This window comes from Necator americanus, chromosome I, assembly GCF_031761385.1.
Source record: "Necator americanus strain Aroian chromosome I, whole genome shotgun sequence".
NCBI classification, from domain to species: domain Eukaryota; kingdom Metazoa; phylum Nematoda; class Chromadorea; order Rhabditida; family Ancylostomatidae; genus Necator; species Necator americanus.
The window spans coordinates 8,546,087-8,561,140 of record NC_087371.1 but is presented as its reverse complement, the minus strand read 5'-3'; the positions used below and the strand labels follow the sequence as shown (position 1 = coordinate 8,561,140).

Below are 15,054 nucleotides of genomic sequence, written 5' to 3'. Positions count from 1 at the left end.
TATTAGGGGATTAAATATTTTTTATTAAGATCTATGTATTCTTTCCTTTATCAATTTTTCAAATGATTTCAGCACGTTGTTGTGTACAGTCAAGTAGGAAAAAAAATCGATCTGAGAGCAACTTCACAGTTATGGAGGAGCACACGACTGATCATATCATATGAAATCAGAAAAACTATTTTGAAAAAGAGGTAATTAGATGCAAGAATAAGACCAGTCAGTCTCGTTAGAAGCCAACACATCATGAGATTCAGGAGAACTATTTAGCAAATGTTGTAAACACGAATAGTGTCGACCTATATAATCTTTAACCTAATTTAATATGAAGGAAGTACATAATATACTGTAATTTCATCATTGGTACACTATATTGCATCTTATTGGAACAGAAGTTGCACAATGAAAAAGATTACCTCACATTCGAGGCAGTTAAATATGTGATGAAAATCAAGGTATAGTAGGATCAAAACGACATGAAGCATGTACGCAATTGCGTACGCGGCTTCTCTCGACGCGGTGCGGGGCGTAGTCGAACCCTTGCTGGCACCACTCATCGCTGCAGTTTGAAAAGGTCCCACCTCGGTTCGAACTGCTGCCTCCACCGCGCCGTTTCGAGCGCGTACGCAAATGCACTTTGCTTCATGTCGTTTTGACCCGACTATATTAACAGTAGAGGTTAGTATCAATTTAAATTGCACATATACAATGTTTGACAAGGTGTGCCTTCTATCAATCATGCTTTTCACGTCCTCTGAAGTTCTCCATGGTCTCGTTAACGCCGAAGAATTTTGATAGCACAGCTTGCGCACTTGATGGAAGGAATCTGAAAAAAAATTAGTTTCTCATCATCACACTAGATGTTGCAAGAAGCCTTGATAAGAACGCCGAACAGAAACCCACTGATTAATTCAAGGATATAAATTGCAAAAAGGTCGTGTAGCAAAGACTACATGGAATGTTGTTGAATGTTCACAATGAGAATCAGCAGGAAATTACAAAGTCGTAAATCCTGTTGTGGTTATAATCAAAACTCAGTAACCATAACCACGATTTGAAAAGTTCCACTTCACGGTATGGAAAATCAATACAATTCTCATTCACTGCATTTCGCACAGTTCGTTGCGAACTTAAACTTTCCTTGATGTTATCGCTAATGTTATGCATTATCTCATTTTCTATTTATGAAATATCCATTATTTCTTGCTATAGTCGAGTCAAAATGAGATGAAATCAGCTGAAATTGGTCTGTAGAGATGAGTAAGGTAACCTTCGGTCGTAACCGCTAACCCCACCGCTCCGCTTGAACGCAGCCGCAGCCGTTTAAAGGCAGCATACCACGAATCTGAGGTGGTGCGGATTTCAGGTGGAGTATTCGTATACGGGATCGTAGATTATGGAGAGGTTGGTGATTCCATTTCTTGCCAATTGGCGTAAAAACGGCCCGGAAGATGCGGCGTGTGCGGCACACGGCTGTCGCGCTCCAGCGCCGGAACGCCCGAAGCCGTATCTTCCGGGCCGTTTTCTACGGCAATTAGGAAGAAATGGACGGAATCACTCCCTCTCCATAATCTACTATCCCGTAAACGAATACTTCACCTGAAATCTGTACCACGTCAGATTCGTGGGTAATGCTTTAAGCAATTGCACCATGCTTCAGGTATTTTTCATCGCACTGCATATTACCAACTTTCTCGGTGATGTTGCACAACACTTTGCGGTTTCCTCCCCCCGCCCCAGTTTCTCTGCATGTAATAATCATCCTTAATGTCTACTTTCGCATGCTGGCCAGTTATCACAACCATTCTTGGAATTCACTGATTCTTGAAGATTTTACGTGCTCACAAATATGTCCATCTGGAGTTACCAGAGTAGACTTCCAAGAGAATACAGTTACGATAAAAATAGAACCCAACTATCACCAAGATATCAGAATTTCGTTTATTGTGATAATTATATGAATTCCAAAAACCTATAACATCTGAGTTGAGTTCACTGAGGACTGTGATCCACTGAATCTTCCGATAACCAACCAGTTACGGGTTACCTATCAGTTGTGGATAATCTTTGCTCGGTGACCATTTACTAAACAGTGGCAGATAAAAGCGCAGGTAGTCACCAGAAACTACCAAAAAGTCCCTTCGCCGCAAAGACGTCTCCCACTACCTTAACGGTCATCACACACCACTTCGATATGAACACAACTGATCTGCCCGCTGTAAAAAAAAAACCACAAGGCAAAATTCATCATCTGCATAAAGGTGGACAATGAAATTGTAGACACCAACAGTTTACAGAGCATAACATTTCTGCACCATTGCAAAAAGTCAAGCAATAGGTTCAAATATTCGAATCTGGGCGAATAGTGAATTATTCAGTATCAGGTATGAAGAAAAATCTCAGTCGTTTTTTATACGTCCTGTAAATTTGTCCATTATTGTATTACCACCTAGATTGTCCTTCATCACACGCAAAACATCCGATGGTAGGCAACTGTAACGATAATTGTACTCTGTTTAAAGGAATAACATATCTCGTAGCAATACACGTATTCAGGAGAATACCATATGTAAACATGCAAAATTTCTTGAGTTATAGTGGAGCAGGTTGTTGAGATCAGTTATAACGAATGGCATACGTGTGAAAAGAAAAAATTGAATGGACATGATGTTGAAATAACACAAAAAATAATATCAATTTGAAAGGAGCATTCGTCAGCATCTACATCTATAGTGCACAAACAACTTTGTAGCCTCCCATAGAATCCAGTCAGAAATTCACGATCTTCCTGTTGGGTTCCATTGTGCTTTCAATAGAAACACTACAAGTCGACGTCCGCACTCGGGCTGTGAGCCAGCCAATAACAGCGTTGCATTTATATGTTCGCAGTTACTTAAACGATTGAAAACCGCGTCGCATCGAAGGCAACCGCTTAGTAAGCAACCAATACTCTATCATAAATCAAGCCAAGACTTTCACCGTACTCCTATGAGCAACCGACTGTCCGCGAGAAAGCAGAATTCAGATCATTTCGGCTACAGATAGCTTTCTTTCCTCAATGAATTTATTTCAGAACCGTACACATTGATATAGTCTTTCTATCGATAAAAAACTTAAAACCATGTTCCTCCCATGAAATTTCTTGACACAGTCATAGAATTTGGAAGTAAATTTTTACCTATTACGTGAAATATATTGAAAATTGTGACTCACCCCATAGCAAACATCACAACATAGTTGAATCGAGGCATCGAGATCATTTCTTTGTTGGTTAAAACAGCTTCCATGATGCAGTCGACAACATATTCTGGTTTTAGAACGGGCAGCAGTGTGGGTGATCTGGAGCAGAACCGATAAGGAAGAAGGGAAAAGGAAGGAAATTGCTCAAGGTCAGCATTTACTCAGAAACAGAAATGAAGATAAGGCAGATGTAACTCACTTAGTCTCGACTCCATCGAACATCCCAGTATCAATATAGTATGGACAAACAACTGTAGTCTTGACTCCATCTTTGCCTAGAGCGTCCATTTCAGCTGTCAGTGATTCATGGAAGCCAATAGCGCCGTGTTTGGATGCGCAGTAATCGACCTTCAACACGTTTTTTGTACAGTTAAGGAGCAGAATTTACAAAAGGAAAAAAAGCTTGGTCCCGTGGAGATGAATCTGAACGGATACTCTAAGAATGTCCAAAAGCAAAATCTTGTGTCTTCAAACCCTTTCAATCCTTCAGGAAAAGTCATTTAAACTATGTTGGTTAAATATCAAAGTTGAGATTTTGACGTGGAAGCAAAGAAATAAGCGAGTGGAAGTATTGGAAAGTGAAGTGACCACAGCAACTCAGAAAAAAACCTACCAAACCAGATACGCCAACTTTGCCAGCGATTGAAGCAACTGTAACGACGTGACCATGGTTCGAATCCAACATGGCTGGGACAAAAGCTTTAGCAGTCTAAAATAATAGACTCGGAATTTGGTACCCCCTCTGCTTCTACGAGTAGCTATTGAATAGAAGAGAACAAAAAAGGTTTGGGGCAGCATACCTTGATACCGATGATGTTGGGGTCTTTTTGGACAATATATTGTTAGAGATGTGGATAACGAATGTGAATGTGACAACGTTCAATTTCCCCTAATCGTCCTGTAAAACAGCATGAGGAACAGCTCACGGGCGCAATGCGTGTGCGAGAGTTGCGCGCTATGAGATGCCGTGGAGGTTTTCCACACCGTTCCTCACGACGATTTGAGGGAGGTGAGCGTGGTTACACACAAACTCGTAATCTATACACTAAATCCTGTATTGTTCATGAGAGATCCCAGCATCGTCAATTCTGTGTTATATTGCCTTTAAGGATAGTATTTATATATTTACTTCAGATTACGATGGTGAAATCTCAAAAACCTACATAGAACAGAGAATGAGTATTTACAGCCATGGTAAGCTCCATCATTTCGTCAGGGCAATCGAAAATCTTCTTGCCTGAAAAGAGCCACGTTCGAGCTCAGGATAAAGAAAAAAGAAGACAAATGCATTAGATTTGAAGAGCTGCAGTTCATCTAACAATTAAAAAATCCCAATAATAACAACTATGGTACAACACAGAGATCCATAGTAAGTCACAAAACCGTATGATTTCCGGTGATTTTTTTTCGAACTTTGTAATTATAGTCGAGTCAAAACGTCATGAAACATGGTGGAGTTGCGCAGCGGTTAGGATCAGGTGAAGACCTATGCTGCCGTTCGTTGGTGCGTTCGCAATGGTCCCACCTCGATTCCAACTGCAATCTCCACTGCGCCGATTCGAGCGCAAGAGCTCACGCAACTACACCATGCTTTATTTCGTTTTGAGCCAGCTATAAGAGGATTTGGTAGTTTTTCTGAACACTGCAATCCTCAAAAAATATCAATATTCCTCCATAAACGAGCGAGTTATGTTCCGAACGATCGTATTTTATTCGATGTTCTTAGTTCGCTATTCAAGATCATTTAACGTGGCACTATGTTGTATCCAATTTTGCATCCATCATTAGGCATAGTATTAACAAAGTACAGTAGTGAACAAAAATTGGACTTGTGGTTTCTTTTTTCGTATATCTGAAAGCTTGAAACGAGGGACGTGTCTATTGGAAAAACACTGAGATCAACGAAATAAAAACGTCAAGTATTGAAGAAATCTTGAGATTTGAAACGTAAAAAAATTGGAAGAAAAAAATCGAAGCACACCTGTGACAACTCCAGCATTGTTGATCAAAATATCCACTTTGCCCACTTCTGCCTTCACTTTCTCTGCGGCGCTGTAGATTTGCTCCCTTTTGCTCAAGTCAACGGTGTAGGCATAAGACTAAAAAAAAAATTAATTATCCCTTTGATACAAGAGTAGCTTTGCTTGAAAAGCATCAAATTTCTTCTCGTTTTTCTCCACCCACAATTCATCTCATCAGAATTATGCTCTCAGAAGCTCCAAATACGAATTTGTTGACGAAAGAAACAGTCGGTTGGTGGAAGATAAGTGCAGGTGACCACATTCGCGTCTGTCATTAATGCGGCTCTGTAGCATTGATGTAGGGGTATGGTACAGTCAAAACGACATAAAGCACAGTGCAGTTGCGTAAGCGGCTGCGCTCGAAGTGGCCGAGTGGGACCCATACTAGCGCCTCTCATCGCTGTAGTTCACGGCGGTTCCACCTCGATTCCAACCGCTAAGTGAACCGCGTTGCTTCGAGCGCAGCCGCTTATGCAACGTCATCGAGCTTCATGTTGTTTTCACTGTCGTCATTGCCTTCTCCACTGCAGATTGCATTCCACGTATGTTTCACACAAAGATTTTGAAAAATGTCACTATGCTCTCTATCCCAAATATCGTTTGTCGTTTATGGGGCTTTTTTTGGTCTGGTGCGGAAGTTTTGACTCATAGAATGTGAATTTATCTCGTTGAAAGCACTCAGCAACGGAAAAAAGAACCACAAAGCAAAACAGAGGTAACAGTGATAGTTAGAAGCATTATTCTAAATACTAGAGTCGCTAGTAATCTCCGGCTCTGACAGAAAAAATGTTCATGGCTGAAGAGTTGATAACGGGACCCAGAAAGTACAGTAAAGAGTATCCACGAAACAAGAAATCGAAGAGAAAAAAATCGACTCTTATGACATCAAAAGTTCATGGAAAGACTGAAAACTAGGTTAGCACGTGTTAGCACCGAATTTCGAAGAATTTCCCGGTGAGGGTGTGTTTTGTTCAAATGTGGTTTATCGATCTTTAACGGGTACGGCTTGATCTGCTTCCCTCGCCGTTTGATTACCGCGTGCAGCCGTGTTATTTCGAAACTCATCTTGATTTTCGTAGATGCCCTCAGTTTTACCAGTTCATCACCGCATGTTCTCGTTACTTCACCCTCTGATTCAGGTTCGTATGTAGGTTTGTAGGTTTGAGCTATGATTTCTTCGCAGTGTAGTTGGCTACGATTTCTTCCTTTGAACATTTGTATAACTATTTGTATGCGAAGTTTTGAGTGTGAAGTTATCCACTAGCAAAAACGATAGAGATCCAAGAACACGGTTCTTCGTTATTCGTTTTTATAATATCGATCCATTGTTGTCAGTCTTTTTGTACCAACGTTAGATATCTAAGTTCACCAACGTTCCCTTTATTTGCAGATGTATCGTTCTATCTAACTAAGCCTAAGTACTATAACTTCTGTATTTTCTCGACGTTTAAGACATTCGAAATAATATCGCGCATTGGATTTTGGTCGTGGCATTTTCATGAGTCCATCCTTTTTTTCCAGATGTCTCCTCACCCATCATATCCATGCGGGTATTATTCTGATCATAATCGTCACCACTACCAAAATCATCCCCCGGTGACATCTCGTCGTTGCCTTCCTTATTTCCTTCCGAGGTACGTGTTTAACTCTTTTCTCCGGTATTTTTTCCGCTTTCTTTCCGTTATAGATGCTACATCAATTTTTTTCATTGGTATTACAAGAATTTCAAACTTCCGTCTACATTTTCTCATTTTCATTTCCCCATCTATCCGACGTTCTCTCTCTTTAACCGGGTGTATTGGTGTAGTGCATTCGGTAAGAGGTTCCGCTGTGGCTGCAGCAGGGATAGGATGTTTGATCCCGCCCCAGTGCTATCCAAGCCTTTCATCTCTCCCAGGCCGAGAAATTGGTACGACTTGTCTGGGAGGATAAAAACACTGACTTGACACATCGGCTAGCCCCCTTAAAATATTGTTCAGGCCAGTTACGCGTTCGTAAATCTCAAACGGTTCTGAATTGACGACGTGAACGCGGTAAGCGCATCTAAGGCGGGTTGATTAGCGCCAGACTCTTTATCCACTTTATCCTTCATAAGTAGGATTAGTCTCGATGCATGTTTCTGTCCAGACGACGCTGAAGTTTCTTTACTCCAAATATCTAAAGTTCGGGAATTCCTTCCTCAAAAACTAATGCTTAGGTTTTAGGGCGCCGACTTAGTTATTCGGTTCCAAAAATAAGAGTGTTGCTCCTAATTACACTTTACCCCAAGATAGTTTTTATTACTAATTCAACTCACGCGTTACTTTTTAATGTTGCTAATCAGAAATGTTTGTATCTATTTCAACTAACACAACTGGTTACAGCCCGCACTTTTTTTTAAAAATATAACCTCTTTCGCTCAGCTTTCTGGTGTTCTCACATCCCTAAATATATTGTTTTTTTGTACTTATTTGCAGTTAAAGAATAATTTGGGAATCATTTTTTCGCGTAAAATTTTACTCTTTTCAAACCGATCTTCTGCGTTTTATTTTTAGACGGAACGATGCCCGTCCTTATCCTCCTCCTCCATCTCCTCTCATCAATGACTCATTTTTCTGGAGTGGTAATATCCCAAAATCGCTTGATCGCCCGGTAAGTTCATTTGCCAGCGCTAATGTTGAGAAACTTACAAACTTAGAAATAATGTGATTATCCCATCTTTGAGTTCCAAGCTTCTTTACAAATGTTTAAAGAAATGCTAACGTTTCACAGTCATTGGACTTGTGTTGCCCTTCAGATCTTTGTTGTTCATTCAATGTTAGTTCTCTATTGTTTAAAATGCCATCTGAATGAAATAAAGGGAAAATCGATTGTATTCGATCTGCGGATTAGATTAGATGAATGAACAGGAGCAATCGCAGTCTCGCTCCTGCAGATAGTACACTAAAACTGTGGTCGAATGAGGTAGCATATACAGTTTTCTATTGTCCTACAGCTGTAGAACTTATATTTATTTTGTTTCATGACTTAAAAGGGGTAAGAGCATTTTACAACTAAGTTATTTTTTAAGAGCTTTGCTAAAGTCGCTGCATCTTCAAAGGGATCCCGAGCTCATACAGCATCCGGATCACTACCAACGAATTCTGTTCCACAATTACCTTCTAAGCATCCACAGCTCCCTAAGGTATGTTCACTTGGTGTTTCGTTTTGATGGCTTATAAATCGTCATGAGATATACGAATCTATTCCAGATGTAGTTTAGTGTTTGACGCAAGCTCTAACAGTCGTAGTTGAAAGAAATTCGCCAACAAAAGCCCATTTAGTTTTACGTTTGAATTCTATAAATTATCTATGGCCTTCTGAAAGTGGGTGAGGAAAGATTTCTGAATCACCAGATACACAAAGCACTATGCCAATTTATACTTTGTGGTACTTCATCATTAGCTTTTTATTTTGTTTTGAAAACATCTCAAGAGAAGTGGAATTTGCTTCATCATAGAGAAGAGCAGATGCATGTTTTCGTGAATCATAGTCTATAAAGTTGTCTTCGGTGCATTTGAAATCAAATACAAATGGAAATAAAGGAGGACTAACGCATTGAACTGGAATAATATTTCAATTTTGGACTTGGAACAATAGCTATATTGAGACATGAGCAGCAACATAGCAACATGAGCAATATTGAGACCATAACTCATAGTGACTACGTTTCAGATGTAAGTATTGTAAAATAAAGGCTGAAGCCGGACTTCAGACTTTTTCGGGTACTCGCTTCGTTTCCTTTCAGTTACGAATACAAATTAAAAGCCAGAGCACTTCCCGTATATTTCCGCTAGAGAATTAGAATTGTTTTTATTGAATGAAGCTTACTTCGCTCTTTTTTTTAGGAAACATATGCCTTGATGGATGGTTCTCTTGTTATCATCTTGCTATTCTACATTAAGAGCGTTTTCGAAGCTGATTTTACATATATTTTTTCGACACTGCAGCAACTTGGGTCGGGTCGGCCGATTTGCTTACGCGCTCGAAACGGCGCGGTGGAGGCAGCAGGTGGAACCGAGGTGGGACCATCACAAACTGCAGCGATGCATGGCCCCAGCAAGGGTTCCCTACGCTCCACCGCTCCGATTCGAGAGAAGCCTAGTACGCACCGTGCTTCATATCGTTTTGACCCTACTTCAAACATATTTCGAAGTATTATACATGTTTTCGTCTTTATACTCAGCAATTAACAATTCAATAAAATGCAACTGTGAAATGACATGAACACAGCCATCATTCTCATAACGATAAACTACGTCAAATCACGTAAACTGCTTACTATTTAAGCAGTTGTCTGCATGCAAGTATCCAGTCTTTGAAGAATGGATCCGTGCTACATGATGAGAGTAACTATAGGGACAGACATACAGCGTACATTAGGGCGCATACAGTGTCACGGTCATAAAACGGTCCACAATTTCTCATTTACTTTATTTAAAGGCATCATCGCAGGCGCATGCAGTGGCTGCGCTCTAGCAGGCACTTGCAGCGAAGAACGGCGTTAACAGATCACTCGATCCTGACCCCGCTAAACTCTAGCGCAGCGTGCCCAACCGCCTACGCAATTGCGCCGTGCTTCATCTCATTTTGACCCTACTATATGTCGTCCGAATGATGAGCTTTGCGTAGGAACGACTTCAAGGCATCACCCCACGAATCTGGGGTGGTACGAGTTTCAGGCTGGTGATACCTATACGGGACCGTAGATTGTGGAGAAGAGGATGATTCCGTCCATTTCACCCTGTATCAGTGGACGCCCGGAACACTGTTTCTTACGACGTTCTCTTTGTCCTCTATTGCTCTATTGCAGCGCGCTACCCCCGCTTGCGATTCGTCCGAATAGGTCTTCGACGAATCGCAGGCCAGTGATAGGGGAAGAAATAGACGGAATCATCCTCTTTCCTATAATCTACGATGCTGTATGGGCATTAAAAGGATAAAGGATAAAGTCACTGGCGTATCAATCCACTAGGGATGCGCCAACGCGTTTTACTGAAATTCGCAATCGTTTTTGGAACGTGTGTTGGCCTGTACAATGACTGTACAATGGGGCCAGCCGATGATAAAGTCAGTGTTTTTATCCTCCCAGACAAGTTTGATACCAATTTATCGACCCCGGAGGGATGAAAGGCTTCGTTTGCACCAGGGCGGTTTCGAACCCTTGACCGTGTGGCTACAACGGACCTCTAACCGACAGCCGTATAGGCATTATTCGCTTGAAATCCGTACTACTTTCGTGGGGTGATGCCTTTAAAAAATTGCGTGGAATGATTGAGCTGTGCTGGCGAACAGTAATCCCGCTGATTCTGATTTCTGACATCGTCGCAGCAACCTTGGCCGTGGAATCCTCAGTGCTTTTCGGTGCCGACGGGCAATTTGGCGACCTAGGACCCGTTCCACCTCATTTCATAATAGCAACCAAATCCGACGTCATGGGTTCCTACCTCATTTTATAGCTTTCTGGCGCCGACGCACCCGTCTCACTGTTTTCTGGAATTTTGCGACTCCAACACACACGTGAAATTTCCCTAATCGTATAGAAAAACGGTATTAGAAAGGCGCTTGTTCCCACAAGTTATATGAAAACGCCCCACTCTTGCGCACGCCCACGAGCGAGCGGTCGAATACCAATAAGGTTTCCTCCTAAGCCTATTCAAGTAGAACCAATGAATAAGTTACTTTTCCCTCACTATGTTTCAAGGCTATTGGGAGAAATTGAGCGGGGTCACTCGTAATCGACACAACGAACTTTGCAAAAATATTTTGTATACCCACAGAGACCCAGCGTCGTTACTTTCATGATGCACTGCCTTTAAATCGATCGGAATAAAAAAGAACAATGGAATGTTATAGAAAATGAAGCTATACACAAATTATAAGGAAATATGATCCTTTTTTGCTGTGTTCTTACTTACATGTTCAACGTGTTCTGGACAAGCACTAACTCGACCGTTAGTCCTCTATACATTTGTTTGACATGTAACGAATGACTTTCTGTACTCGCTGCTGTCAAGATTTCTCCGCTGTTGACGTGTTAGTACCGGTTGAAATGCGTTAGATCCAGAAACGTAATCCGAGATAAGTTCAGGATCGGTTCCATACGTGCTACAACCGATTCCAAAGCAGAGGAGGTGTCGCCGCCTGCTCCTGTATCCGAAATGCCTGTAGTATTTCGCTCCCCACTGCCTTCCCGTCCCTACAATCAGTTTCCTTTTCATAGGCGATCCCTGCCCATCTCCTACGAGGTGGTTTTCATGAAATTTTGTTTTTTTTTCTTCAAAATGTGAAGAGTCACCGCTTCAAAACTAAAAGGAAGACTTTATAGACAACGCCATGTGAGTTCTGGAGACGTGGTGAGATGTGCCGCTTTGGAGCGAATTGCTGGTATGCTCATGGATCTGTGCCGCTTCATCAAAATCAAGCAACGAATGAAAATCGAGTGCTGACTGGTGATGTGAGTTTCTTTTGGACTTTTTTTCCATTTTTCGCGAAGACGTATGTTGAACCCGCGTGGCTCTTTTTCTTTCCTAGACTAAAATTTCAATAAAGTATAGAAGCCCTCAAAAAAGTTTAAAGTGCTCCATGTAGAGGGTATTACGCACGTAATACGAAGAGGATATTAAAAATCTTCGAGTGCTCCATGTTTTTTTCTTCTGTATATTCATACACACTCAAGAAATTTCTTCTGTGGAATGCTATTCTTATACCGCTCATAGGGTGGAACGAGAAACATGAAACCTTAGATGTGTGAGCTGTTCCCCATGTTTTAAGCCTTCAGTATAGGTATTGACCCAGTAACCTTCCGAGTAGGGAGTAAATGTCCCCTTCTCTGATGTCACAAAAAAAGCGCAGTGAATGCTTATCTTAGAGTATTTTAGTAGTAGTATTCCTGGCCTTCACAGATAGCGTAACTGTTATTTTGCCACAATCTGTGTTGAGGTGGCCACGTCTACAGTTACACTATTAAAAAAAATTGTCGTCGCAAATTCTCTTTATTGCCAACGGTAAAGTGGCAAAGGTGGCAGTAATTGGCGCTACTTCTTCTTCAGATGTCAAATCTTGGCCACATTTGTGAAGTTCCACTGTAAATGTACAGAGTGAACAATGCTTATTTTTACATGGCATCAATTTTCATCTATATTCTTCTGATTGTAGTAAAATTTTATCAGAATCTAGGACTTGACGAGGTGTGGATTTGCAGAGTGTGCATCATCTAGATGAATCGGTTCATTTATCTACAATCTAAGTTGGAGTTATTGGATTTTCTTCTAGAGAGCTATTGTGGATGACGTTTTGAGTGTGGAGGTCTCTACTGCGTTATACTGTAATGCATCCAATATGGTATTTCATAGCGGCGGCATCCTTGCTTAGTTATTTGCTCATATTGGCGATCCCCGTTCTTGAGATCTGGTTGGCTGTGGCAACCATAGTCTCTGATGTAATTCATCATGGATGAAAATCATTCGTGGCTGTCTTAGTTGAGGCCACCTATTAAAAGTAAAATTGACTTCTCTAAAATAAGGCGATGTTTAAAATTTAGCAGAATAACGCGGAAACGCGTACGTTTGCAATATGATTCGACACATTGATTGGAGAAGACAAGGATCGTTCACATCAATTAGTGTTATAGCATATAAATTTCCACTCTTTCTCTTCAATACAAATATACGTTAGTATGATTTCGCGAGAACATCTTAAGAATCAGCAGAACATTTAAGGTATCTAACCTGTATTTCCGCATGAAATTAACTCATTTTGCGTGTCGAATTACGTTTTCTTTTGCATCAAGGTGCAAGTTGTAGCTGGTACGAATCTACTTAAATCGAAATGATTACAAGGTTGAGCAAAATATAGGTTGGATGTAGATCAAAACTAATATTCATTTCGAATCAAGACTCAATATGAGTATGCTTCCTCATGGAAACATCCGACCACGTTTCTTTTTTTTTTGAATGAAGCTTCGTTAGAGTCAACAACTGCACGTGTTAGCAAAAAAACTGCAAATTCAAAAATGAACTGATGAAACAGCTCTATGGAGAGATGGAGAGTAGTTCGCTATTAAGACGGGGACAGATCGGTGTGCATTGTAGGATGTCTGGAATTCCGGAGTTTTTACATGGCAACTCGACACTACTCATGCCTTCAATTGATCCAGCTCTCCAAAGAGTTTCAGTACGGATCTGCCGAGGGAATTCATCCATCAAAAGAATTAAATGCATACCAAAATATATTTTGACGTTTTTTGAAACTAATAATGGCTGTACATTGATCATCCACACCGAGTACCATTGAGTTAGCCACTAACACACAAGTGCAGTCGAGTTCTGTGGTTGTTTTGTGTGTTTGCAAAATTAAATAATAAATAAACTTTAAGTCATGTGTTTGCATCATCGATCTAACTTGTGGGTTTACTAGCATTGAAAAGCCCTGCGGTACTGCAACTAGTGATCCTTTCACTGGATATTTTTGACTCATCTCGAACGTTCTAAACAAATATTGATGATATTTAGTACTGAAATCATTGGTAGGTAGAAATTCGAGGTGTTATCATATTCAATTAATACCAAAGCGGTTCAGACACATTTCCTGTGATGGATGGATAAGAAAGTATCTTAGATAGGTAAACATGTGTATATCCGGACTAAAATTACTACTAGCACATTAAAAAAGTGAAGATTATTGTCATAGGTATTTTGAAATGCTTGGATTACGTTGATTAAACTTTGGATTCAAGACCACATAACTATACATTTCAGACTGTGAATTCCCAGAATGCAGACCCAAACCTACAAGAACAAACAGTGGAATCTGCTATGAATCAGTTTACTCCTGAGCAACAACAATGGATGTATCTTTCACAGCGAGCGCAAACATTTTTCCCTTATCCACAAAACGTTAGTAAGAATTTGAAGATACAGCTTGATTCAATGATGATGTATCAGTTTAAGTTAATTGCCGCTCGCTTGAAGGAATTGGCTCAGAAAACAGGGACAGCTGGTGAGGTGTCAATCCCGGGAAGAACCTGTGAAGAGATCGAAAGAGAACAAACGGCGTCGAGGCTACATACGGCAACTGCGCAACGAGCTGTGAGAAGTTCTGGTGGTTCTGTTTCGTTTCGTATAGACGAATTCAAGCGTGTTCGTTTTAGGACTCACTTCCGTCATCATCTGGATCATGCTCATCAGGACCAACGACTCCTGCTTTTGGTAACATATGGCTGCCTACTCTTTTTGATGAACCTCTCGTGGAGAAAGTAGGTAATACAGGGATTCTGCACTCTAGTATTACTAAAACACTATCTCTTAGGCTGCCTCTTATTTGCGTGATATTGTTAGCAGTATGACATCTGATTCAACGGATTTGTTCTTAATTCCTTTTGGAAAGGTAATTGATGTGAGGAATACAGAAAAAAATAGATTTCAAACATTTCCACGAATTTTCTCATTTAGGAGGAGTGCACACTGTACAGATGTGGGCAGTGTCCTTTTGGGTCTTTCTGCTTTTTTGAGCACCCAGGTGAGGAGGACGAAGGTATTTACAGTGACAGTTAAATCCTGAAACAGCTGACATTTGGTCCTGGATCCCAGTAGGACTCTCATAATAATTAACATTTGTGAATAGTGAGATATGTTTGATTTTCTTCCGTTCTTTTTGTTTTTGTGTTTTTGTAAATGTTGTTTTTATTTCGTGGGTATTAACTGTGTTCTATTTGCTTGGATTTCAGTCGGGAAAATTCGTTCACGTTTGGCTGACTTTTTTTCAAATCTACGAAAAA

At 40.6% G+C, this 15,054-nt stretch overlaps 2 protein-coding genes across 6 annotated transcripts; one reads left to right on the top strand and one right to left on the bottom strand.

Moving 5' to 3' along the window:
• Nucleotides 1–729: 729 nt before the first annotated feature.
• On the bottom strand, nt 730–6,473 carry RB195_004895 (uncharacterized protein; the record flags this gene model as incomplete). 2 transcript variants are annotated; one of them, XM_013440366.2, is made up of 7 exons in its annotated part: nt 730–823; nt 3,211–3,336; nt 3,437–3,585; nt 3,851–3,946; nt 4,401–4,474; nt 5,219–5,336; nt 6,354–6,473. In XM_013440366.2, 7 exons carry the CDS (start codon nt 6,471–6,473, stop codon nt 730–732), a joined length of 777 nt encoding a protein of 258 aa, XP_013295820.2. The 2 variants fall into 2 exon arrangements, with proteins under 2 accessions (XP_013295820.2, XP_064034235.1); XM_064177110.1 differs by lacking the exon at nt 6,354–6,473 and adding an exon at nt 5,516–5,656.
• Nucleotides 6,338–14,830, top strand: RB195_004894 (uncharacterized protein; the record flags this gene model as incomplete). Of its 4 annotated transcripts, XM_064177106.1 has the most annotated exons (12): nt 6,338–6,397; nt 6,780–6,892; nt 7,793–7,889; nt 8,308–8,421; nt 8,500–8,606; nt 11,368–11,524; nt 11,605–11,733; nt 14,036–14,173; nt 14,228–14,365; nt 14,428–14,532; nt 14,586–14,663; nt 14,729–14,830. In XM_064177106.1, the coding sequence occupies 12 exons, from the start codon at nt 6,338–6,340 to the stop codon at nt 14,828–14,830; spliced, it is 1,338 nt and encodes a 445-aa protein (XP_064034231.1). The 4 variants fall into 4 exon arrangements, with proteins under 4 accessions (XP_064034231.1, XP_064034234.1, XP_064034232.1 ...); XM_064177109.1 differs by lacking the exon at nt 6,338–6,397; XM_064177107.1 differs by lacking the exons at nt 6,338–6,397; nt 8,500–8,606; nt 11,368–11,524 and having other exon boundaries at nt 14,249–14,365.
• Between the last annotated feature and the right edge of the window lie 224 nt (nt 14,831–15,054).